Source organism: Mustela erminea, chromosome 14 (assembly GCF_009829155.1).
Source record: "Mustela erminea isolate mMusErm1 chromosome 14, mMusErm1.Pri, whole genome shotgun sequence".
NCBI lineage: Eukaryota > Metazoa > Chordata > Mammalia > Carnivora > Mustelidae > Mustela > Mustela erminea.
This window is the reverse complement of record NC_045627.1, coordinates 63,390,085-63,415,842: the sequence shown is the minus strand read 5'-3', so window position 1 is coordinate 63,415,842 and position 25,758 is coordinate 63,390,085. Positions and strand designations below refer to the sequence as shown.

The following is a 25,758-nucleotide window of genomic DNA, read 5'->3' as shown; positions in this document are numbered from 1 at the left end:
AGAGAACATGAGCAATCAGAATGAGGGGCAGAGGGAGAAGGAGAAGCAGACTCCCTGTTGAGCAGGGAGCTGGGCATGGGGCTCTATCCCAGGACCCTGGGATCATGACTTGAGCCAAAGGCAGATGCTTAACCAACTGAGCCACCCAGGCACATCCAAACCTTATACTTTTATATTTCTTTCTTTTCTAGAGAGATTAATTACCTAATAAACACAAAGCCAGTTAACTTTTTTCTTTTAGCTTTTACATATTAACAAGTACATCTAAGCTGAAGGAGGATGAATAATTTTTTTTTTAATTTGACAGAGAGGTCACAAGTAGGCAGAGAGGCAGGCAGAGGGGAAGGGGGAAGTAGGCTCCCTGCTGAGCAGAGAGCCCAATGTGGGGCTCAATCCCAGGACCCTGAGATCATGACCTGAACCGAAGGCAGAGGCTTAACCCACTGAGCCACCCAGGTGCCCCAAGGATGAATAATTTAATTGAAAGAATGAGAATTTGGAATCAAAAGAAGTAGGTTAGCAGTCTTTTTTCCTCCTCCAAATTTCCCCCTAACTATCCCAGTTACTCTCTGTGCAAATGACCCTAGGCAAATCGTTTAACCTCTATTGAGTCTCTGTTTTCTCATCTAGAATTAGGGAATAATACCAGTATGGTGATCTTATAATTGGCCCCCAATTCTTTGATACACCTCCTACCGAAAGGTGTGGTTTATATCTCCTTCCCTTGAGTCTGGGCGGACCTGTGACTGCTTTAACCAACAGAGGCCAGGGATGCGTCTGCATGGATGCTTCTGAGGCTAGGTCACAAAAGGCATGCGGCTTCTGCTAGAGAAATGCTCCAAGAAGTCTGAGGCCACCGTGATGGAGAGGCACATGCAAGTCTAAGTGCTTAGGTGACAGTTCCAGCCAAGCCTGGCCTTCCAGTCATCCCACCACACTGCCAGACAGGTGAGTGGGAGAAGCTGTGTTGGCAGCAGATCTGCAACCTCAGCTGATCCAGCCCCACCCACTGGAGGCCTCCCCAGCTGCTTCAGCCTTCTCCGGCTGCAGGCACAGATGCTGCCAAGCAGAGATAAGCAAGTCCTGCTGGACCTCATCCAAATTCCTGACTCAAAGAATCCGTGAGCATCATAGAATGGTTGTCGCTTTATGCTTGTAAGTTTTAGGGTGGTTTGTGAGCAGTAATGGCAACTAGGATAACCAATAGCCATAGTCACTGTGGGGCTCAGATGACCTAGAGAGTGCATGAATGTGCTTTGTAAACTACCATGGTCACAGGCAGGCGGGAATCTTTATTGTTCAACAACTGAATAATAACAGTTAATGTGTACTGAACTCTCATTGTGAGTCAGGCACTGTTTGGAGGGCTTTGTGTGTACCAACTCATCTAATCCTTCTAACAACCTGAGACAAGTACTATTATTATCCCCATTTTATAGATGAAAGGACTGAGGCACAAATGAGTTAGGTAACATGCCTAAAGTTACATAGGCTGGAAGTGGCACAGCTGGATTGCAAACCCAGATTACTGGACTCAGTCCTAAAGTGGGGACTGAGTCTTACTGAACAGTCCTGCATTCCTGCTTCACCTTCATTTGTTTCTATCTGCTGATGAACACATTTCCTGTTCCTATTTCTAAAATGCAAATATGGGTTGTTCTTTTCCTTGGGTGAGAGACATTAAAGGGGAAAAATCTAGGGTACTGACTTAGAAGTTATTCTTGCCTGAAAAAAAAGGGTGGGGGGGAAGGAAGTTCATGCTTTATCAGTGTTACCCATTATAAGCTTGGCCATTGCTAAAAAATATCAGAGTAAAAAGGAGTAGTCAGCTTGCTGGAGGTATAATTAACCATTAAAATTATACACGTGAACCTCTGTATCAGATACTTCAAATCAGAGGATAGGTACCTATCAGGAATTTTAATTGGAAAGATGGGATTTGTCTCATTCAAGAATGGTCTCTCATTTCTTTTCCACCTTCATTCTGTCCTTTGACTATCTCCTGACTGGTCTGATCATTCCACTGGCCTGCTCAAAAACCCTCAAAGTGTCCATAGTATGCATTGAATCAAATCAAGACTCGTGGATTTGGTATTATCAAGACAGCAAAATGCCCCGCTCCATCCCCTACTCATTCAATACGCCAGGTGCGCCATGTTACCTTCACCTCCCCGACCTTGTCCATGTGTACTTTCTAAGGTTTTGTGCCCTCCAGTCCCTCCCACTCCATCTCCACTCCAAGTTCCAGCTCAGGGGCCAGATCCTCAAGAAAGTCCTACCAGATTTGCCTCATTCTGAATCTGAACCAATTTCTCCTTGCCTGTGTTTCAAAACCCACGGTAACTCCATTAGAGCATTTGTCCCAATCTGCTGCTTCTCTAACTAGCAGTGTGTGTGTCATCTACTGGACAATGTTTCTTCCTTAGGCCATAAGCTCCTTCAGGATATACACTAAGATAGGGTACCCTCCATATAACAGGAGGCCAAATACGTGCCTGATGAACTGAACTAAAATGAACAAACATTCATAGTTGATACAATAGATGATATTAAAACCAGACATTAAAACCTTCATTTTTTGATAAAATACAATGTATTTAAGTTAGAATTTAAACTCTACATCAGTGGTTCTAAAATTATCCTTCTTTGGAACAACTGCAACTGTATTTTGTAGCTTAAATTAGATTATGTTAATTGTTAGAATGTGTTCAATTTAAAGGGTTTTTCCTCAACACATTGTTCTAAAACTTATGGCACCTGTTCTCACTTTCCTGCTAACATGTGCTAACAGATGACAAAAGACTAGTATAGCAGAACTCTTGGAAAAGTGATTTCTTAAAATTATTTTCTGTAATTGGATAATTTCTATAGTGTGCAGCTCGGAATATATATAATAGAGCCATATTTCTGCCACTAAGAGATTAGTTCATGTAATGGGATTAAATAAATGAACATTTTATGATGCTTCACAGAGGGCCTTTACCCTCTGTGTGAAAATCAACCATTGGTCTATACTTCATAAGGTCAGTTTGAGGATGTCCACTCTGTGAGCACAAGGGAATAGAGATGTTAAGTCCTAATTGTATAATATTCAAGACAATACACTTACATAATCTATTAGAAATATTTTATAATTCACAATCAGCCTTTCTGATCTCCTCAAATGCCTACAGAGATCTATCAGACAAATGAAGGAATTTGTTCTTTATTGGGTACAGACTGAAATAGGAATCGGAAATCGCATAACACCAGAAACCAGCTGTGCCCATGACACACAGACCTGAGGTCCATCTTCTCTCAAAAAGGTTGCCCTTTAAGAGACCCATCTCCCTGTACCCCTCTAGGCCTCCGAAGGGTTGGGGTTGGCTCCCAGTGAAGCCAGTCTTGAGACATGGACAATATAGTCACTCCTTCCCATCACAACACTTTGTACAGATCTCTCTTTGTCATTTATAACAACAATAATAGCCATTATTATTATTATTATTATTATTATTATTATTATCAGCAGCAGCAGCATCACAGCTACAATTTGCTATATCTTCTCCAGGAGCCAGACATAATTTCACCACACTATTGTGATTTCCCCTTCTATAATGGCAAGCTCTCTGAGAGGCAATAGCTATGTTCTACTTAACCTCCGTTTCCCCAGAATCTAAGCATAGCACATGGCCCAGAGTAAGAGCTCCATATCTAGTGGGTGACAAATGGATATCCATATGCAAAGGAATGAAGCTGGATGCCTACCTTGCACTGTACACAAAAGTTAACTCAAAATGGATCAAATGCCTAAATATATGAGTGAAAACTATAAAACTCTTAGAAGAAAATCTTAGGAGTAAATCTTTATGACCTTGGAGTAGAAATTTTTTTTATATTTTCTATATTTATATTTTTTATATTTTATATATTATATTTATAAGACACCACAAGCACAAGCAACCAAGAAAAAAATAGATCAACTGGACTTTAGAATTAACGTATTTAACGGACTACCAGCAAATCCTATATCTGATAGGGAGCTTGTATCAAGAATATATAGGGACGCCTGGGTGGCTCAGTTGGTTGGACGACTGCCTTCGGCTCAGGTCATGATCCCGGAGTCCCGGGATCGAGTCCCGCATCAGGCTCCCAGCTCCATGGGGAGTCTGCTTCGCTCTCTGACCTTCTCCTCGCTCATGCTCTCTCTCACTGTTTCTCTCTCAAATAAATAAATAAAATCTTTAAAAAAAAAAAAGAATATATAAAGAAAATTTACAACTCATAAAAACACAACTAAATTAAAAAGTGGGCAAAAAATGGAACTAGACAGTTATTGAGGAAGATATACAAGTGGCCAATAAGCACACGAAGAGATGCTTAGCATCTTCATCATTAGGGAAATGCAAATCAGAACCCTAAGGAGATATCATGTCACACCCACCAGAATAGCAATAATAAAAAAGTTAGTAACAAACGTTGATAGGGATGTGGATAAACTGGAACCCTTAGACATTGTTGGTGGGATTATAAAATGAGTTACCTGCTTTGGAAAAGTTTGGTGGTTTCTCAAAATATTAAACGTAATTTATCATATGATTCAGCAATTCTACCGAATCCATATATGGGTGTGTACCCATACTTCGGTAAACACCCATGCAAACTGAAAGCATATGTCCTCCCTAAAATGTGTACAGAAAGGTTCATATTAGTTTTTTTTTTTAGGTTCATATTATTCTTAATAGCTAAACCGTCAAAACAATCCAAAAGGGCATCAACTGATGAAAGGATGAATAATATGTGGCATATTATCTGGATAGATAATATGGATACTTATCCATATTATCTGTCATATCTGGATAGACAATGCAATATTATCTGCCTATAAAAAGGGAACGAAGTAGGGGTACATGCTACAACATAGACAAACTTTGAAAACATTATACTGAATGAAAGAAGCTAGACCCAAGAAGATACACCTTGTATGATTCCATTTACATGAAATGTCCAGAATAGGCTCATCTATACAGAAAGAAAGTAGATTAGTGATTGCCAGGAGCTAGGGAAAGAAGGGGATGGGGGAAAACTGTGGGGTTTCTTTTGGAGTGATGAAATGTTCTAGAATTGGATAGTGATGGTTGCCCAATTGATGGCCCACTGAATTGTATACCTTAAAAGGGTGAATTTTATGGTATTTGAATTTTATCTCAATAAAGTTGTTATTAAAGCCAATTGGGGGGAAAAAAAAAAAGAACCGGTGCTTGAATGAACAGGAAGTCAGTGGGTGAGTAAAAATAGGACTGGTTTCATAAAAAGAGAATAGGTTGAAATACAAGAGCAACACCAGTTTGGACACAGGTGGTGATGCCGATCAAATGCTAGTTTAGAGCACTTGTCATTTTGTGCTCTAGGATGTGGCAGAGACCAAAGCAGACAGAGGCGAGGCCATCAGGAGAATAGGAACAGGCGAGAGGGCACCATCTTGTCAATTTCTGTGGTGGTGGAGAAGGCAAGCAGGGATGAGGGTTTGTCACAGCTGGGTTGAAAGAATCTAAGAACAAAGATCTCTTTAAGACATAATGAGGCAAGAGGTAATGTTTTACATAGAAAACTTGTGAATGCTACTGCTTTATGAGGTACTATATCCCTGGACCACACTACTGTGGCACTGAACACCAACAGATGGGAAATTTGGGAGCTGAGCTGAACGATCCAGACACAGGGGATTTTATGGCAATGTACTTTCTAAAAGTTAAGGCTACACTTGTCTCTGTTGTAAAGAGTATATTTTATTCTGGGTTTACTGGTGTTCTACTTTTGAACTGGTAACTATAGACACTCCGTCCTCTGACTTGAATCCCTGCCATGTTCCTGGTGTCCAGTCTCAGCAGAAGCCCCAACTCTATCCTGATGGTTTGACTTGCCAATATGCCTTTTCTGGCATCTAGCAACTGTGAGCTCCTTAAGCCTTGGTTTGCTTCCCTCCAGCCTCGACTAATTTCTCTCAGCCTCTGATTTAGTCTCTAACTTTAATGCTGTCCACACCCTACTGAGACACAAAGTAGAGAAGACATTCCTATGGCCAGAGTCCTGCTTGGACCACAGCATTAGGATGATTTTTATTGGAACTCAGTCCTCAATGGGGTCAGTCACATCTATCTGGGATTAAGTCATATTATAGCCCTCCATTAAACATAAGACCCTCCAAGTCCAATCCCTTGGAATGCATTTCACTAGTTCAATGGTTGACAACACTGGAGGTATGGTAGGATCATCTGAGAAGCTTTGATGTTCTAAAGACGGTATCCCAGTGCGCCTGGGTGGCTCAGTGGGTTAAAGCCTCTGCCTTCGGCTCGGGTCATGGTCTCAGGGTCCTGGGATCGAGCCCCGCATTGGCTCTCTGCTTGGTGGGGAGCCTGCTTCCTCCTCTCTCTCTGCCTGCCTCTCTGACTACTTGTGATCTCTATCAAATAAATAAATAAAATCTTAAAAAAAAAATAAAGACTGGATCCCACACCCAGAGATCCTGATGTCAGCCATTTGGGGTGGGGCCATGGCCTCAATAGTTTAGAACATACCCCAGGGGATGCTAATACTCAGCCTAGGCTGAGAACTACTACTTGGTTTATAGTCATGGTTCTCAAAGTGTGCTCCCTGGACCAGCAGCATCAGCAGCACTAGAGAACTTAGTTAGAAATGCTAATTCTCAGGGCCCACCCCACCCCTAGTAAATCAGAATCTCAGGGGTTGTGCCCAGTGATCTGTGATTTTAAGAAGCTTAACAGCTAGTTTAGATGCAGGCTAAAGTGTGAAAACCACTGGTTTATGGGTAGTCTCTGGCACTCTGGTTGTCGGATGACTTACTAATGAGGAAGAAAAACAAGCACTGAGATGTCTAGTTAAAATCCTGGTTTAAGTTGCCAGATGCTAAATACTTAAGACAGAAAAGAACCTCCTGGAACAAAGGGTAGCTGCAGTAGCAAGCTGATGTGTGTGCTCTCTCATATGTGGTGGTGGTTATGGCATTTGGTTTGACACTAGGCAGAGAGTGAGTGTTGACTGTTTAACGCTGTGCTTGAAAAGGGGTTTCTTACAGCTTTTGTACCAATCACCTCTGAGACAAGCTTGAGGTACTGCACTATCGGTTAGATTCTTGGTATGTCTCACTCAGAGCAATAAAAATTCCCCACTACTGAAAATCAAACCAGTCACTTCTCTTGTCCCCAAAATCCAAAGGATGGCTCTAGTACTAGTTTCTGGAAGTAGCCTATCTCATCACCACAGGCATCAACACACCCAAACTGCACGGCACATTTCTTAGAAGGACAACTAGGTTTTCAAGCATTGCTTTTAAAGCAATGGTTCTCAACTGGGTTGATTCACTACCCCCCCACCCCCCAGGGGACATTTGACAATGCCTGGAGACAAATTTGGGTTTTCACACTTGGGGTGGGGAATGCTACTGCAATCTAATGGGATACATTAGAGCATCAGTAAGTAAGTCAGTAAGAGGTGGCAATACCACAACTATATTTTAGTGTTGGAAGAAGTGGAAATATTCCCTAAGGGTTTTTAATAAATATAGCATCTAGATGGTTTAGGCATATCACAGAGAAGACCTCCTAAGGCCTCTGTTAGCATATGCCTTGAAAAAAAAAAGAGAGCAAATAATTGATTTGCTTCCTTTCTCTTTCAAAAATAGCTACAGCACTTTGCTAAGGTAACTGTTCCCAAGATAAAATTTAGAAGCCAAGACAAAAGCATAATTGCTTGGAAACAGAGAACTAAGGAAAGCAGAAATCATTTTATGGTTTTATGGGTTTTGCCTCTCTTATGACCTTCATCTTGTAAAATACATTGACATTTGCTATCTTTTTATTCTCCCTGGTGTCCCTGCAACATCTCTTATTCATTTAGTAGGCAGCACTGAGTGCCTCTTCTTTCTTACTTTGGTCTTGGGAACCCTCTACCCCAGAGTGTCTGAACTCCTGTGTGTTTCTGGGAGCAGCAGCACTGAACCTCACCTGGGCACTTGTTCAAAATGCCGGTTCTCAGGTACCACCTCTGACACACAGAATCAGGACTTGGTGGGGAGGTGCGGCCCACACAGCTGTTTCAGTGATATCCCAGGTGACTCTTACGCACACTGAAGTTTGAGAAGCACTACTTCTGACACCTGCTACTCCCCGTGGAGCCCACGGACGAAGACTTGGCATTACTGGGAGGCTCGTGAGAGCCGTGGCAGCTCAGCCCCATCCCTGCCATCTGAGTCAGAATCTGCCTGTCCTCAGGATTTCTTATGCACATCTGGGTCTGAGAAGAACTGGTCAGGACCCTGGCTTTCTTCCCACCCTTATGACTGACATGTTTCTGTTTCCACTGTGGATTCCTTCAACCTCACCTAAAGGTAAATACATCTCAAAGACTCTAGCTCAGATTCTCAACCCTGGCTGCAAGTGGGAGTCACCTGGGGGAGCTTTAAAACCTGTTGATTACCTGTATGCCACTTGCAGAAGTTCTGATCTAACTGGCCTGGGGTACAGTCCAGGCACTGGGATGTTTAAAGCTTCCTCAGGTGACTCTACTGCACAGTTAAGAGCCTCTCCTCCAGTCCTTAATCCTCTGCTCCCCTTTTCTTGATTACAGATCCCAGCAGAGCCCATCATTTTAAATATCACCCCTACCTTGCCCCTGAGGACTAAATTTATATGCCAGCATCAGTGTCTAGTTTGACCTCCCATCCTGTTGTTGTTGTTGTTGTTTTAATAGATTTTATTTATTTATTTGAAAGACAGAGAGGCAGCAAGGAGGGGATACAAGTAGGAGGAGTGGGAAAGGAGAAGCAGGCTCCCTGTTGAGCAGGGAGCCTGATGTGGTGCTCAAGCCAGATCATGACCTGAGCCGAAGACAGACGCTTAACGACGGAGCCACCCAGGCACTCGTCTCCCATCCTGTTTTAAACTTTTTGCCTGAGTAGTCTCCTTGCCTTGTCAAAATCACTTATCACAATAGGATCACATGATTTTCAAGGGCCACTATTCTTGTTCTTCTTGCCTCTTCACTATAGTAAGTGGCACTATCAACCTTCTAGTTACCCAGGGTCATCACTCAGGAATTAACTTTTTACTTTCTTTTCCTTTGTTCCTACTAGGAAACAAAATCCCCACATGCTTGCAATTCCTCCTTTCTTCCTTCATTTCACCAACAAGTATTTATTAAGTGCCTACTATGTACCAAGCACTGTTCTAGAAATTCAGCAATAAACACAACAGACAAAATCATTTTCCTTCTGTAGCTTACATTCTAGTAACTTGGGGTGAGAGATAATAAGCCAGATAAATATGTAAAATCTGCATCATAGTTCTAAGAGGAAAAGGCAATGAGGAAGTGTGTGAGTGTTACAATTTTAGGTAAGGGAAGGCAGGAGTGAACACCCCGAGAAGGTAGGTTTTGAGTAAAGATCTGAAGGCAGTGGGGTGGGGAGCCCTGTGGGTATCTCAGGGACAACTTTTGCAATAGAACAAGAAGCAAAGGTCCTTAGTATTATTGGTGTGCTTAAAGAATAGCAAGGATGCCAGAAGGGTGGCTGCTGGGTGTGGGAGAGGATAGTAGTAAGAGTCCAGATCAGGGAAGTAAGAGGTGGTTGGTGCATGTGTGAAAAAGCCTGGAAGGCCTTTATTAGGTAGGACTTGGTTCTTTGAGCGAGATGAAGCCATTGTACAGTTTCTTGTGTGCATGTCCGTGTGTGTGTATGTTTGGTTTTTTGACAGAAAAGTGATGTGATCTGACTTATGTTTTAAAAGACTCTTTCTGGCTGTTGTCTTAAGAATGGATACAAAGTGGGCAGAGGTGGAAGGAAGCACAGAGACCTCATATGAAGCTCTGGCAGTCATTTAAGCGAGGATGGATGGTGGCTTGGGTGGGAGGTAGCCGGGGAAGTGGTGAGATGTAAGCAGGCTCTCTAGACCTGTTGAAAGCAGAGCCTACATGAGGGATTGGATGTGGAGCAAGAGCAAAAGAGAAGTTTGGGCCCAAGTAGCAACAAGAATGAAACTGCAATTTACAGAGTTTGGAAATACTACATGAGGAGTCAGTTTGGCACCCACAGCAGAAGGTCAGTTTTGGACAGTTGAAGTTTGGGATGCCTTTCAGACCTCCAAGTGGAATGTCAAGTACAAGCTGGGAATATAAGTCCAGAGTTGATTATAACTTTGGGAGAATGAATAAAATAATCATGGGGGCGAGACTAGACAAAGAGATCCATTTTCTGAGCCCTGGGGTGTTCCAAAATTTAGAGGTCATAGAACATTCATGCAACAAATACTTGAGCATCTGATATGGGTAGGCCCTGCTCCAAGTGCTTGAGGATGTATCAGTGAATATGATATAGGAGGAACCAGTAGAGGAGCCTGAGAAGGAATGTCTAGAAGGTAATGAAATCTCAGAGGTTTTCTCCATTCCAGTTGCAAGTGCACAGTCCTTAATTTCCATGTCCTCATCACATCTTGGGCAATTGCGCTAATATCCTAACCAGTCCTCCTTTTGGTCTCTCCAGCTCCAATCCATTCTATCCACCGAAACCAGACTGATTGTCCCCAAACAGCATTCATGAGCTTATTCCCCACTTCAGTAACATGTACCAGTTATCAGGAAGGATCATTTCTGAAGTCTTCTCACTATCATTAAAGACCTCCATGGTTTTTTTTTTTTCGGTATATACCTTGCCTTCTTTCCCACTACTCTACCAAAATGGATTGTGCTTATTCTCCAAACAATAATTGGCCCAAGGATACTCAATTAATAAATGGTAGAGCCCATATTTGAACTCAGGGAACTGAATAGGACCCACCCACCTGGGGTTTGGGGTAAGCTTCAAGACAACTAAATGAGACTGGATCCTTGAGCTTCAGGCTTCTCAGACTCAGAGCTGGTCTTAGAGGCAGCCCAGGCTAGTTTGTCTAGTTTGTCTCTCTTTAGGTTCAGGCTAAACATAACCACGATCCTCAGCTTAAAAAAATCACTGTGATGACCCAGAGTGATCTGGCTAAGCTTTGACTGATGGTGATTTTTGCAGGCCATGAACCAACCTCAGACACGAGGAAAGACACTGAAAGGCAAATAGGCCTTGCCTAAGTTGTCTAAAGATCATACGGTTCTGGGCCAGTCCAGAGGCTCTGGCCAAGCTAGGCTAGTCCCAGGGAGGAGAGAGATGTGGCACTCAGGGGCTCTACTTAAGTAAGCCAGACTCTGGAGGTGACCTTAAAACCCATCCTTTTGACAGTTCTCATTCTGGTAAAGACAGCCGACAGCTACTCCAGCATTCTCCCCATTTCTGATCTGAACCAAGCTGACTGTGAGCCCAGGTCAACATTCACCCCATTTTCCAGTTTTTGTCCTAGGAGTAACTGCCATATCTATTGGTGCACACATTAACCTCTAGTATTCATCATTTCTCTGCCAAATGGGGATTGTTACTACTCAGAAATGAATGAGAAAATGGAGACTCAGAAATAGTCACTGTCCAAAGTAAATAGCTCTCACTTCTGTTCATTATGTCCAGTCACATTTACATGGGGTAGATCCGAGAATGCATCTGTTATACTAAATGATTAACTAGATACAATAGGTGTCATTAGATCAGTAAGGTAGGAGGCAAATGGTGGAGTGTCCTGAATGTGGTATAGTATACAGGCATTGTTAGCCTTTGTAGTAAACTTAAAATATAGTATCATTATTCCCACTTGGGGAAGGGAGATGAGCCTCAGTCAGAGTGGTAGAATCACCCACCCTACTACACAATGAGTAAACAAAGAAGCTGGGATCTGAGTCCACGTGTCCAGGACTTGGTCTGTGACTCCATGGCCTGAGGCAGCAAGTCATAGATGTGGCTCCTGATTCTGCCTCAGTCACTAACATTGAGCAGGACATTCAGGTCTCCAGATTGCAGGTGCCTCATATATGATAAGGGAAAAAATACTACCGACTTCACATGCATGGTGGTACAAAATGGGTTAACTGTTTGGGGAAGTTCTTTGCAAATGTAAAGATTAACTATAAGGGATTATCATTGCTATTTTTATTATTTGTCTTTTCTGGGCCTCAGTTTCCTCCACCTTAAAATTAAAAGATGGGACCAGGCGACCTCCAAGGAGCCTTTTCTGGCAAAATTCTCTACTTTGGGAGTGTGGGGGGGTGCAGAGGGAGAGAGAGAGAATCTTAAGCAGGCTCCACACCTGAGATCACGACCTGAGCAGAAGTCAAGAGTCAGACACTTAACAAACTGAGCCACCCAGGCACCCCTAAAATTCTCTACTTTTAGAGGTCTAAACACTTCTGGGCTACATTAAAACAGTTTGGTTTTATAGGATGATTCTTGGTAATGATACACCAGAATTTTAACAGGGCTAACAGTTATAGCCTCTTGTGCTTACGAAGGGTTGTGAACTCCTAATGTTTATTTCTTAGTATTGAAGAATTCTGTTGGAATAAGATGAGAAAAAGATGCCACGACACATGCTAGATTTATTTTTTATATATACAATCAAATCAAATTACTTTGTATCAAATGAGGAAGAGAAACACAAAAATGTTACCCTACTTACCAGTCCTGTAGCCACCACCTTGATTTGGGAAGACAAAACAGTCGTTTTCTCTATTAAAAAAAAGGCTCGGGGTGCCTGGGTGGCTCAGTGGGTTAAAGCTTCTGCCTTCGGCTCAGGTCATGATCCCAAGGTCCTGAGATGGAGCCCCGCATCGGGCGTCACTGCTCAGCGGGGAGCCTGCTTCCCTCTCTCTCTCTCTGCCTGCCTCTCTGCCTACTTGTAATCTCTCTCTGTCAAATAAATAAAATCTTTTTAAAAAAGGCTCTACTTTGTAGTATAATTACCTTGTTCTACTTCACCCCAAAAAAGAATAATCAATACACTCCTCATAAAAAAATTTCTTGAGCCACTAAAAGGCAGTTATTGAAAAGCCAACTGTGTCACCCAGAACACCATGGTAACCAGTTATCACCAGGGCATGAAAAAATAGTTGTTAATCACTAGGAACTGAGCTGGTTGGCAATTTGGCTTGCTAAGCAACACTGCAAAAATAGCAGAGTAACGACCCATTATCTGGAGATCTGAATTTGCACAGCTCTAAATCTGGTCCCAGAAGGAACTACCCCAGGTCCGTACACCCAGCCCATGCCCTAGGCTCCCCGTCAAATTCTAATTAATCATTTATTCACCAAATATTTATTGAAGCTTATTGTGTACCAGACACACAATTTCCAACATGCATATTTACTTGATTTCTCAGTTCAGCAGAGGCTGTGAAAGACACACAGAAAAGAGTGGTTTTGTGATGAGTGAGGTGGGGGGAGAGGCTTGCTTGAGGCCAACTCAGAACTAGCAACTGATAGCCAGAGGACAGAAAAAGATAAAGTAGACAACAAATGGCTTGATAACACAGCATAAAATAACTACATTCTCATGACCACCCTCCTGCGTCATCAAGAAAAAGATTAAGTTATATTTAGGATCCTTTCCTAAGGAAGGCAGGAATGGGCATAAAACGTTTTAGAAATATCACCACCAAAAATGGTTAAAATATATAGCTTTGGCCTTTGGAGAGAACAGAAATTATGTTTGACAAATATCTTATTCTGCCTAGTTCCCTATTTTGCTGGAAGAAAAGCAGCATGAAGATCTTTGCCTTGCCAGCATTCAAGTGTGGCTGGCGTCGGCTTCCTTTCTGCCTTTATTCTTCTCATTCAGTTTCCTTTCATAATTCCTTGTCAGAATCCTTCTCCTCTCACTTCCTCCGAGAAGTTTTCCCAGATCCTTCTAGGGAATTTCTCCCTTGGGCCTTCCCCACAGATGTCTGGATGCACTTGCCTGTCTACCAGGCTGCTCAGAGCCCTTTCCATCAAGGCCCTAACTGCTTTCATGCTCCCGGAGGGCAGGCTCTTTTCCATATTTGTATCTGCATCCATCTCCTAGAGCCCTAGTAGCTACGAAAGTTCCTGAACTCAGCTGCCCACACAATCACTAGGCATAGAGGGAAGGTCAGCTGTCCTAGATGGCACTTTCCCTACTGGATGTAAAATGGCCCAGGAACCCACATGACACCCACACTGGCCCCCTTTCCTAAAAGCTTTGCATGTCTGCTCCCTTCCCCTGGAAAGCTCTTCTTCTGGGAAACTCCTTCTTGCTACCCTTTAAGATTCAGCTCAAATATCACTTGGGGAGGAGGAGGAATCTATCCTTACCCACAAGACCAAGTCAGGGCCCCTCTTATATGCTCTCATGGCTCCCTCTACCTTTTCTTCAAATCACTTGTTACCATTTATAATTATTTATTGGTCAGTTAACGAACTGAGCCACACAGGCACCCCTGGCAAGCACCAGGGTGGCAAGAGGCCTGACACAGAATAATGTCATTTAGAAGGAAGGGACGAAGGGAAGGAAGGAGGAAGAGAGGGAGGGAGGGAAGGATGGATGGAGAGGGGAGAGGGAGGAGGGAGAAAGAAAGGAAAGAAGAATGAATTGAGAAGAATCCCAGTTTGGAAAGGAACAGACAGCAGAAAATAAAGAGAACTGGAAGAGATGTTATGGAAGGTCTAGGGACCCCTAAACTGGGCCTAGATGTTAACCAGTTTAAGAAAGTATTAGGATCAAAAAAAAAAAAAAAAAAGAAAGAAAGAAAGTATTAGGATCATCCACAGATACCACCCCCTGCCTTGATACCCAAATGCTTCAAGGGGTCCAGAAACACAACCAAATGTATCTGATTGTTAAAAAATGTAATTGAGGTGAGCTACCATATTCTTCAAATAAGAGAGGACTCACCAAGGATGATAAAACGAGGCAATGCAATTTAACTGCAGCCTGTGGGATTTAGATTAGATAAAAAGTCTGACAATGAAGGCTGTTATGTCCTGAAAAGATAACCAAATCTAAAAATGAAAGCGTGAATTAGATTCTGTCAGGTTTTTCAGTTCCCCTTCCAGCTCAGATTCTATCGTTACCTCGTATTTCTTTTGCTAGACTGAGAAAAAGAAAATTATTTCAGAACAGTATTACAACAATCATAATAGATATGTCTAAAGAAAGAAATATAAATTGGCAATTTAATCCCTTGTATATTTAATAATTTCTACTTTTTCATGTTCATTATTATTCTGCCTCCCTGTACAGGATGGGCTATGCTTTGTTTACTGTTTAATCTAAATACTATTTAGAAGATAAAACATTCTAACGTGGACTAATTATTAGGCAGCCATATTTAACGTTTTTAAACACATCACATCTAATTAAATCAGTGAAATAGAACTTTGAGTGGAAATAATTTTTCATTTTCTTTTATGAAAGATAAAAAATGTAGCACTAATGTTTCAGCAGCTTTTTATAGAATTAAGCAACGGGATGATTATTCTTCCTGCTAAAATATCACACCAGAATTTGGAGTGATAAAGCAAAACCCTGACTTTTCAACCAGATTATTCCTCAGTGAAAATGTTACATTATGTGTCTGTGCCAGGAGCACTTATTGGCAAGCTGGATGGCTTTTAAGCTACAGATCACATGAAGTAGAACCAAAGATTGAAGAAGATACCTTTTCAGCTCCACTCTGTCTGTCTTGTTCACCACTGTATTCCCAAGGCCTAGTACAGTGCCTGGTCTAAAGCATGAGTCCAATATTTACTGAATAAACAAAGGAATCAATGAATGAACAAAGACTGAGTAGGAAAACTGCAATAAGCTATCTTATAGCCATGCTGGTCTATAGACAGAATAACCCAACATTATGTGCATGATGAGGTCTTTTGTTTAGGAAGATGGTGTTACTAACCTGGCAAAGCCAATTTATTTAACTGTTAAATATTGGAGCAATAGCACCCAGAGGCCATTGGCTTCAGACCTAAGCTTTATTCCTTCTCCCTGTTCTCTGCATAGGGTTGGTTTTTTCCTAAAAATAATCCAATAAACGGAGTAAACTGTAGAAATTAAGTTCAACAAATCTTTAGGGCTCCATTTGATAAATTAGTCTTCCCAAATTATGGGACTCACTCCCAAGGAGACTACAGTGAAAATAATTATCATCATATTAACAAAAAATCACTCTTGGGATTATAATGGGATATTTTATTAATGAAAGAAGGCAAGACCAGGGCTTTTTCTGTTTATTTTCTTTTTAAGAATTTGATTAAGGTTGTTACTATGGGTGCTATATTTTTTAATATGACAGCATATTAGGAGTTATTACTTCAGGATAGTGGGATGATTACCTTCATGTGATTTCCATTCTTTGTCTACTGTTCTATATTTTTCAGTTTTCTGTAATGAAAACTTACAATTTTTTTTAAGTTGTAATGTAGTATAGAAATGTACAAACTTCGTAAAAATTTTATAAAAGCCAAAAAACCTCAGCATAGTCACTCTCTTCTCCATGTTCTCATTGCATTTTTATATTTCTATTTATCACTCTTGTTTTAATGATTTATATACAGGTCTGTCTTATCCACATGCTCCATGCTAGAACATGACTTGTAAACTATAATGTTATTGAATTGGGGGGTAGGGGTGGAGAAAGGTGAGTCCAGCCTGTCTCCTAGCTTTTCAAAGGGGAACATTCTTCTATCAGGCTGTAGGCTTTTTGGGAGCAGAGACTGTATTTCATACATCCAACTCTTAGCACATTCCTTTCAACATGACAAGGGATAAATAATTGTTACAATAAATAGATATACCTAAAAAAGAAGAGAAACCATATATGCAACACTTTTCTTCTAACACTTAAAATTTGCCTTTGTCCTGCATGGTCCACAATGATTGGCTGAGATCATTAATGATGCATTTACTACAAATCTGTTCAGATCCTTTCTGTTAAAGTTTAACTCCTTCAGTTATTGATTTAGTCATTCAGCAACTGAAAACTTAGCAAGTTACTGAAAACTTAGCGAGGGCTCTATCCATTGTTAGGTGCTACAGCTACAAAGACAGATAAGGTAGTCTTGGCTCATGATATGGGTGAGTAGCACTAATAAGCAAAAACCAATCATGCAGCCTGTTGATTCAATAAGAGAGATATGGGACAATTACATTGGCTCAACCTGGGATTTACAGGAATAGCTTCCCAGAGGAGGTGGCCCCAGTGCTGAGTGTTAGAGGAGGAGCTGGAGTCCGGACTAATCAGGCAATGCATATTCCTGACAAAGAGTATGGCCTGAGGAAAGGGACAAAGAATAGCAATAGCAGTAGGGCCATGAAATTCAATGTTGCCCCAACTGTGGTCGGAAGTGGTGAGGGATAAGCCTGGAGGGGAGGGCAGGGAGCAGGTCAGGATGGCACAGCTTAGACTTGATCCTGCAGGCAGTCCGGGGAGTGCAGAAGGGTTTTAAGCAGGGGATGATGTCACCAGAGATTATTTTAGTGGCAAGGGAGAGGACAGATTTGAGGGACACAAAAACTGGATGAAGCGGAATTTCTTAGGAGGCATTTGCACAAGAGTAATAGGTTTGTGTTTATATTTAAGAATCTTAGCGAACATTTATTTAGCATTTATAATGATACTTACTAAATAAGCAGTATAAGACAATAGTATCTTATTATTTCAACCAACCCTATGAGTAAATACCATTATTATCCTCATTTTACAAGTAACAAAACAGACAGTTAAGTAACTGTCCCAAGGCCAGCATGTAGTTTGGACAGTCTGGCAGCAAAGCTTCTGTTCTTAATCACTATCTCATCTGTTTAATTTTAGTCTCTGCCACTGGAATGAAAGCTCTGTGCAGGCAGGGAGGACTGTTGTATGTTCTCTGCCATGCCTAAACAACAGGTACACAGTAACTATTTCTTGAATAAACTCCATGACTCACCTAAGTGAAAGAATTAGTGGACTCTATCATATATAGATTCAAGAAATATTTTAGATGCAATTTTGGCAAATTTGGGGCAGACTTTGGTGACTGTTATGGACTGAATGTCTCTCTCCCCCGTCCCAAATTCATATGTTGAAGCACTAACCCCCCCTCCCCAGTGGGGTGTCTATGGAAGTAATTTAAGTTAGATAAGATCATAAAGGTGGGGCCCTAAACCAACAGGATTGCTGTCTTTGTAAGAGGAAGAGAGACCAGAACTTGCACTCTCTATAGACATGTACTGAGAGAAACACCATATGAAGATGTAGTGAGAAGACACAAAGAGTGCTCTCATGGGAAAGCGAATCAGGTGGAACCTTGATCTTGGACTTCTGGCCTCCAGAATTGTGAGAAAATAAATGTCTGTTTACGCTGGCTAGTCCATGGTATTTTGTTATGTCAGCCCGAGCAGACTAAGGCAGTGATTAGTAGGATGAGGGTGAGGGGTGAAGGGGGGCTTTCTCACCTGGGAGACTGGAGGGGCAGTGGTACCACTGACTGGGGTAGAGAATCTGGGAAAAGGAGAGGTTGGTTATGGTCAATGGAACAACACTAATTATCCTATACTTTGGGTTCACCTTACTCAAACAAAAAATACAGTAGAAATTAGCTATTTAAAACCCTTCATTCAATAAATATTCTATTCACCCCCCTTGCATTGATGGCCACTGTGCTTGTCCTGAGAATACAAAATAATTAAGATTCATTGTCTGCCTTTAGGAGCTCACAGTCCAGTGCTCGCTTCGGCAGCACATATACTAAAATAGGAGCTCACAGTCCAGTGGGGATAAATACTCTTCCTTTTAGTAAAGCTAGCATGCTAGCTAGAAAGACCTTTTTCCTTTTCCCCATTTCTAAAGACCTGGAGCTCATAAGAAGTATAGTGGTAAAATCCCATATGGATAAGACCTTTGGAGTCACATGACCTGGATTTGAATCTGGGCCTTGAAATACTACCTAGGTGATGGTCTTAGATAGGCCAAGCAACCTTTCTGGGTCTTGGGGTCCTCATGTAACTGCAGAGTTGTTTTATGGATCAGATAAGAGAAGATAAGTAGAAATGTTTTGTAAAATACAATATACATATTAGCAATCACTGTAATTATAAAAGCTCCATTTCTAATCTATGAAAAATAGAGGTAAATCAGCCAGAGGCAGCAAGCCAGAGGTGAAAGGCTGCCTTTGAAGCCTATGGGGTGGAGGATGGAATGTGACTGGTGTAGTGGGAAAAAGAATAGGTTCTGGGGTCCTGCTGACCTAGGTCAAATCACAATTCAGTTACCAACTGTGTTGACTAAGTCAAGTAATGGAACTAAGCTTTAGTTTCTTCTTTTAGTATAAAATGGAGTTGATAATACCCACTCAGGAAGGTCATTCGGAGTACATAAAGGGCCTGGCAGGGTGCCTATCAGAGCTGTGGGCTCAATTAATGGTAATTGTTGTTCTGATTTGTCATTTTCCTCCGCCTACCTCCTAAGGGGTTTGCTTAGTTAAGTTACTTGAGATGCAAAAGAAGTGAGGGGAACAGAAGGGCTTTTATGACTTACTTTAAGGGTAAAGAAAAGTAGCTCAGCACAGCTTTCCTTTTCTAATCTATGGCGCAAACACGTGTTAAGCAAATGACCGTGTTATATGGCATGAAGCCAGAGAACACTCAACTTGATACTTATTCCTTGTATTTATTCTAAGTAAATCTACCAATCACTATTAATAAGGGTTCTCTGGAGGCAGTGCTTCTCAGACTTTAATGTACACATGAGTCACCTGGGGGCTTATTAAAGTGCAGATTTTCATTCAGTGGATTTAAAATGAGGTAGGAAATTCTTCATGTCTACCAAGGTCCGAGGTGAAGCCCATGCTGCTGGTTTTAGTAGCTCACTGTGAGTAAGGAGCAAGGCTCTGAAGAGATGTGGAAATCTCTTCGTTGGCATGGTGTGCACTGTAATTCCCAGCTTCTCTTTAGCAATCTAAGTACAAACTAACTGCTGATAGAACACTGACAAGCCTTTTTCAGACAAGATTTAGACATTCTGCCGCACAGCTCATTTCAGATCAGTACTGACTTTTTTGGGCAGCCTACTATGTGCAAGGTGCTAGGGATAAAAAGGTTACTGAGACACAATTCCTGCTTGAAGACTGTCCTTTTTCTGACATGGTACATCCTTGTAAACTGTTAACTTTCTAAGGGCACTGTTATTGCCTTGCCTATTGCCTACTCCATAGATAATAAATGGTAAATGAATGAATGAATGAATGAATGAATGAATGAATGAGTTTACAGGAGTTTCATGAAAAATGTCCTTCAGTAGCACATGACAATGATATACTATCTTAAGTGCACGCTGTCTTAACTATCATGTTTAAGGGATAGTTATGTCAAAATCAGGCTGATAAGGTGGGCCCCAATCCAACCTGACTGATGTCTTTATAAAGTAAGAAATGCTTAGAACCACGGAGATTCCAGGAATGAGCTTACACACACTGAAGGATGACCGTGGATGGATGCAGAGAGAAGGCAGCCATCTGCAAGCCAAAAAGAGAGTCCTCAGAAGAAACCAAACCTGCCCACACCTTGATCTTGGACTTCCAGATTCTAGAACTATGAGGAAATAAACTTACATTGTTTAAGCCACTCAGTTTACGGGATTTGTTATGGTAGTTTTTGCAAATTAATATATAGATTTGCACAGTTTTTATGCCCAGATCCAAGACTCCTTTCTGTAGGAGTCTTACAACATGTAAGAATAATTCTAAGAGTAGATGAATGAACCTAAGGGTACAGTGAGAATGAGTCATGCAAGGACTTGGGGGAGACAGATGAAGAGGGTGAAATAGTAGCCCAGATTGGGCTAAAACAGCTGTAATATGTACACATTTCCCTCGCCTTCTCATGATACCAACAGGAAGTCTACAGCTTTGACTGAAAATAGGTTTTCAACACCCTCTCCCTCTTCAGGCTACACTTTGATACTTAACACAATATTATCTGTCTAAAAAAATTGTGGCAGGAGGAAGACCCAAGTTTTCTCATTGTATGAAAGTCCTAAAGAGCACCTGTGATGATAAAGTAATGAGACTAAATTTTTGATAAACAAAAAGATATGTCAAGATATGCCAAATGTGCCTGGGTGGCTCAGTGGTTAAGGCCTCTGCCTTCGGCTTGGGTCGTGGTCCCAGGGTCCTGGGATCAAGCCCTGCATCGTGCTCTCTGTTCAGCAGGGAGCCTGCTTCCTCCTCTCTCTCTGCCTGCCTCTCCACCTACTTGTGATCCCTGTCTGTCAAAAAAAAAAAATCTTTAAAAAGATATGCCAAATGTGATTCCTGCTAACCACAGGGAATCTACATTTGAAGCTTGATTCTAAAATCAGGGGATTGATTTTTTTTGTTTTTTTACTAAACATGTTAACTCATATGTACAGATGAATGCCTCCTTCAAAGTGGTCATTCTAGAAGGTTCTACACGTACTCTAACCATGTCACTGTTCTCAACTCATTCCTGGAATTGTTTTCAGTGTCTGTAAGATAAGTCTTCTGCACTCAGTGACTCTTGAAGGTAGGTTTGATTTTCAAAAACGATCAAGTGTCCTTCTGGGTAACTAGGAGAACCAGTCAAACTGTGTAATCCCAAGAAGATCGATCCTAAAAAATACAGGCTGATTTTTCTTGAGTAAATTGTACTCAGCTCCAGAAGACAGTTTCTAAAGGCAAACCCCAGACAGTAGTAAACATTCTAGAGACCTGACAGAGGTGGAGTGGTGACTACTCTGAAAGAAACCCCATTCATTTGTATATGCAAATTTTCTAGCGGTTCCCTTTACCAGACTATTTGTTCTCATCCAGATCAACCCTCCCTTGTGGGACCCAGGTTCCCAGAAGTACAAGGACCTCGCTGCCTTAATCAGTTTTTTAAGCTGGGTCAATTTTTAATACAACCTGAGAATGTTAAATAAGGGAAAAGAACCACTAGAGGAGTCTGGGGCTTATCACTCTTTGTGATTCAAAGGACAGAAAGACGACCCAGAGAGAAGTTCCTGAGACATAACTTTCCGCTTCATGTAACAAAGACATTATCAGCAGCTGGAGCTGTCCAACAAGGGAGTTCGTTTGCCTGGGAGATTGTGTTTCCAGCCCTGGGAAGAGTTTAAAAGGAAGACTGCTTATTACAGGACGGTGTAGAGGATCCTCGTGTATTGGGTGGGGAGCTACCCAATGACCTCCAAGGACTATCCACAGAGTCCACCCTGCACAGTACCTGGCAATTGTTAGATCCTGAAAAATCCTGAAAGGGAATGAATGAGGAATATAGAGCGTCTTTTGAGCCAAGTGAAAGGTTAGAGGCTGGGGCTCAGTCAGCTGCAGGGAAGGTAAGGAAAAGTTAAATGAAAATAGCCACCAAGAGGTGGGGCCTTCCTTGAGTTTTTGCTATCATAAGAAATTGCTTTGCACACCTGAAACGTTACATGTTTATGAATATTTCTGAGGGGGTAAGGAGCTGAGAGAGGAGATAGACCACAGCTCACCCTTCTTAAACTCCTCCAGCACGGTGTCCAGCCGGGTATCATTGAAGACGCAGTGCAGGGGCCGGTTGTAGAAGCGAGTGACGGTGAGTAGCGGCGTGCAGTCGTCAGGGTCCACGAAGGCCAAGTCCTTGACGAACAGAATGTCTACAATGTTGTGCCGCTGATCGCCCTCGTACACGGGGATACGAGTGTAGCCGCTGCGCAGAATCTCTGAGACTGTGGCGAAGTCGAGCACCGCGTCGGAGCGCAGCATGAAGCAGTCCCCGAGGGGGGTCAGCACCTCCTCCACCACCTTGGTGCGCAGCTCCAAGGCGCCCTGGATGATGTTGAGCTCCTCCTTCACCAGGTCGCTGTAGGGGTCTGCGGCCCGTAGCGTCTCCAGCAGCTTCTCCCGCGTGTAGAATGTGCTGATCTCCTGACGCAGCGCCCAGTCCAGCAGGCGACCCAGGGGGTAGCACACGGGGAAGGCGGCAGCCATCAGGAGTCGGGTCAGGCACACGCTGTGCGAAGCGATGGCCAGCCCGTGCCGAGAACACACTGAGTAGGGGCAGATCTCGGCGCCCAGAAACACGGCGCCGGTGCAGACGAGCGCCGGCAGCCACGGGAAGTGAATCCCTGCCTCGCTGTAATAATCTTCTCCGGTGCCCCCGACACCCGGCGGCAGCGAGGCGTACAGCCAGCCGGCCAGGGCCGCGTTGGCTCCGGCTTGGCCCAGGAGCAGGGTGCAGAGCAGATGGGTCCCCCTGCTGCGCACGGCCTGCACGCGGCGCGCCTGCTCCTGCTCTGCGGCCGAGCCGCTGTTCCGCAGCACCCGTAACTCCACCGGGTCCAGCGAGAGCAGGCTCAGGCGCAGGCCGCTGAAAAGGGCAGACAGGGCGAGCAGCAGGAGCGCCCCGAGCGCCCGGAGCCACGCTGGGGGCAATAGGTCCCCCCCAGGACCGTACAACCGCGGGCGGACGCGCAGCAGGAAGCCGCCGGCGGCGCCGTGGTGGTGCCAAGCGCGTCCGTCCCAGGCGCACAGCGAGAAGAGCTTCCCGCCACCGCCCGCGCCGCCCCGCTCTGCCTCGCCCTTGCGCAGCTCCCGCACCCTCACCTGGACTAAAGCCGAACCCGCCACGCCTCCGGGGCGCAATGGCCCCAGGACTTCCACGTCCGACGCCCAGTCGCTCTGCTCCCGACAGCGCTGCGGCCCCGGGGGGCGCGTGGGGACAGCACTGGGCGCCACGCCGCTACCCCCCGGGGGCTCCTCGATGAACACGAGCCGGGGAGCCCAGTCGCCGGTGCCGTTTTCTCCCGAGGAAAGGGTGGGTGCGGGCACCGGTGCCGCGGGCGCCGAGGGCCCGGGCTGGAAATAGACGCGCAGGAGGAAGCTGGTGCCTTCCGCCGCGCGCAGGGTGCCCCCCTCCAGGGACACGCGGCCTCCAGCGGTGTCCTCGGGCCGCAGGCCCAGCAGCCAAGCGGCGGCGGCTGGGGGCTGAGGAGACAGGGAGAAGAAGAGCAGGAGCACAGCGCCTCGGCTGCAGCAGTCCCGGAGCCTGACACCCACCGCTGATGCCGCAGCCGCCATCCTGCACCCGGCGCGGATGCACGTGATACTGCAGAGAACAGAGGGAGATCTGGAGGGAGGAGGAGCCGGAGCCGGCAACCCGGCCTGGGGCAGGTCACCACGTGTGCACCCCCTGCAAGCGTGGGCTGTAGACGATGGGGATTCAGACCCAGCCCCCGCCTGGAGTCCCCGCAGGAGGCCGGAGGTGGCCACGCATCACTGCACCACGCATAACCCCCGAAACACGGGTGAATCTGAGCGGCAGCCTAAGAAAAGCTTGATTTGGAGCTCGGCCTCCTGCTCCAGCGGTAGGGAGGCACTCTGCGAACTCCTACCCGGCAGTAAATTCCCTGTCACCACGGCTTCCCCATTGGCCAGGGATATTTCCCAGCGTTTTGCCTCTCCTCCTGTCTCTTGCCTTCCCCCTTCTGGTCAAAAAATATTCCAGAGGCAGCCTCGAATCTGTAAAAACTTTGCATTTGGTCTCAACTCTGGTTGACCTTTAATGCTTTAAAATTTTAGGCATTACTTAAGTTCAACTCCTTGTTGAGATCCAAATGTCCATCAATAAGAAACTGTTAAAACAAATTGTAACACTACTATGTGATGGAATACTATGCAGCAGGAAAAAAGTGACGTGGCTCCATGTGTTTGTGATATGGAAATATCTCCAAAGTAACAGTGGGAAAATAGGGAGGGGTGCTTGGGTGGCTCAGTCAGAGCATGGGACTCAAGAGCATGGGAGTCTTGAGTTCCACTGAAGTTATGATCTCAAGGTCCTGAGATGGGGGACCGTGCTCAGCAGGGAGTCTGCTTGAGATTCTTTCCATCTCCCTCTGTCCCTAACCCCACTCGTGTTTGCCTGTCCTCTCTCTCTCTCAAATAAATGAATCTTAGGGACTGGAGGAGATTATCCTGAGTGAAATAAGTCAGGCAGAGAGAGTCAATTATATGGTTTCACTTACTTGTAGAGCATAAAGAATAATATGGAGGACATGAGAAGGAAAGGAAAAGTGAATTGGGGTAAATCGGAGGGGGAGAGGAAGCATGAGAGACTGTGGACTCAGAAAAAAAAACTGAGGGTTTGAGAGGGGACAGGGTGGAGGGATGGGTGAGCCTGGTGGTGGGTATTAAGGAGGGCACCTATTGCATGGGGCACCAGATGTGGTGCATAAACAATGAATCTTGGAACACCGAAAAAAATAAAATTAAATTAAGATGTAAAAAAATAAAATAAATGAATCTTAAAAAAAGAAAGATAGTGAAATGCAGGACAATGTGTAATATGCTAGTTTGTATTAAAATTTAAGTGTAGATGTGCATATATACACATATAAAGGATTACTATGCAGAAGATACACAAGAAATTCTAAGTGTTCACTTCTGGAGAGCAGGACTAGATTGAAAGTTTGGTTGAGAGTATATATATGCAGGAGATTGCAAAGAAAATCCAGAGATCCTCCAACTCCTCACCCCGCTTTCCCCGGGGGTTACATCTTAACTATGGTATAATACCAAAAGCAAGAAATTGGCATGGGTGTAAAGTGTGGTTATAGTTCTACCTCATTTTATCACATTGGGTAGATTTACATAACGATCACTGCAATCAAAATGCAGAATTTTTCTATCACCATAAAGCTCTGGGAGGGAGACCTTTTTTTACTGAATTCCTTGTATTGTTTGAATTTACCGTGGGCCTGTTACTTTATTTTTACTTTTATAAATTTATTTCTTAAATTTACATAGTAAAATTCACTTTTTGATGTGCTGTTCTATGAGTTTTGATGAATGCATATTCTTGTATC

At 43.5% G+C, this 25,758-nt stretch overlaps 1 protein-coding gene across 3 annotated transcripts in view; it reads right to left on the bottom strand.

Annotated features, from left to right (window-relative positions):
- The window catches only part of CNNM1 (cyclin and CBS domain divalent metal cation transport mediator 1), a 59,253-nt gene extending 34,929 nt beyond the window's left edge, over positions 1-24,324 (bottom strand). The window contains exons 1-2 of one of the 3 annotated variants that reach the window (XM_032313276.1): positions 23,501-24,319; positions 22,408-22,822 (exon numbers count right to left, since the gene is read on the bottom strand). In XM_032313276.1, the coding sequence (XP_032169167.1) occupies positions 22,408-22,822; positions 23,501-23,974 (889 nt within the window). In that variant the 5' untranslated portion in view covers positions 23,975-24,319. Of the gene's footprint in view, positions 1-22,407 lie in introns of all 3 variants that reach the window. The other 2 variants (XM_032313274.1, XM_032313275.1) reach the window with 2 other exon arrangements.
- Positions 24,325-25,758: the final 1,434 nt, after the last annotated feature.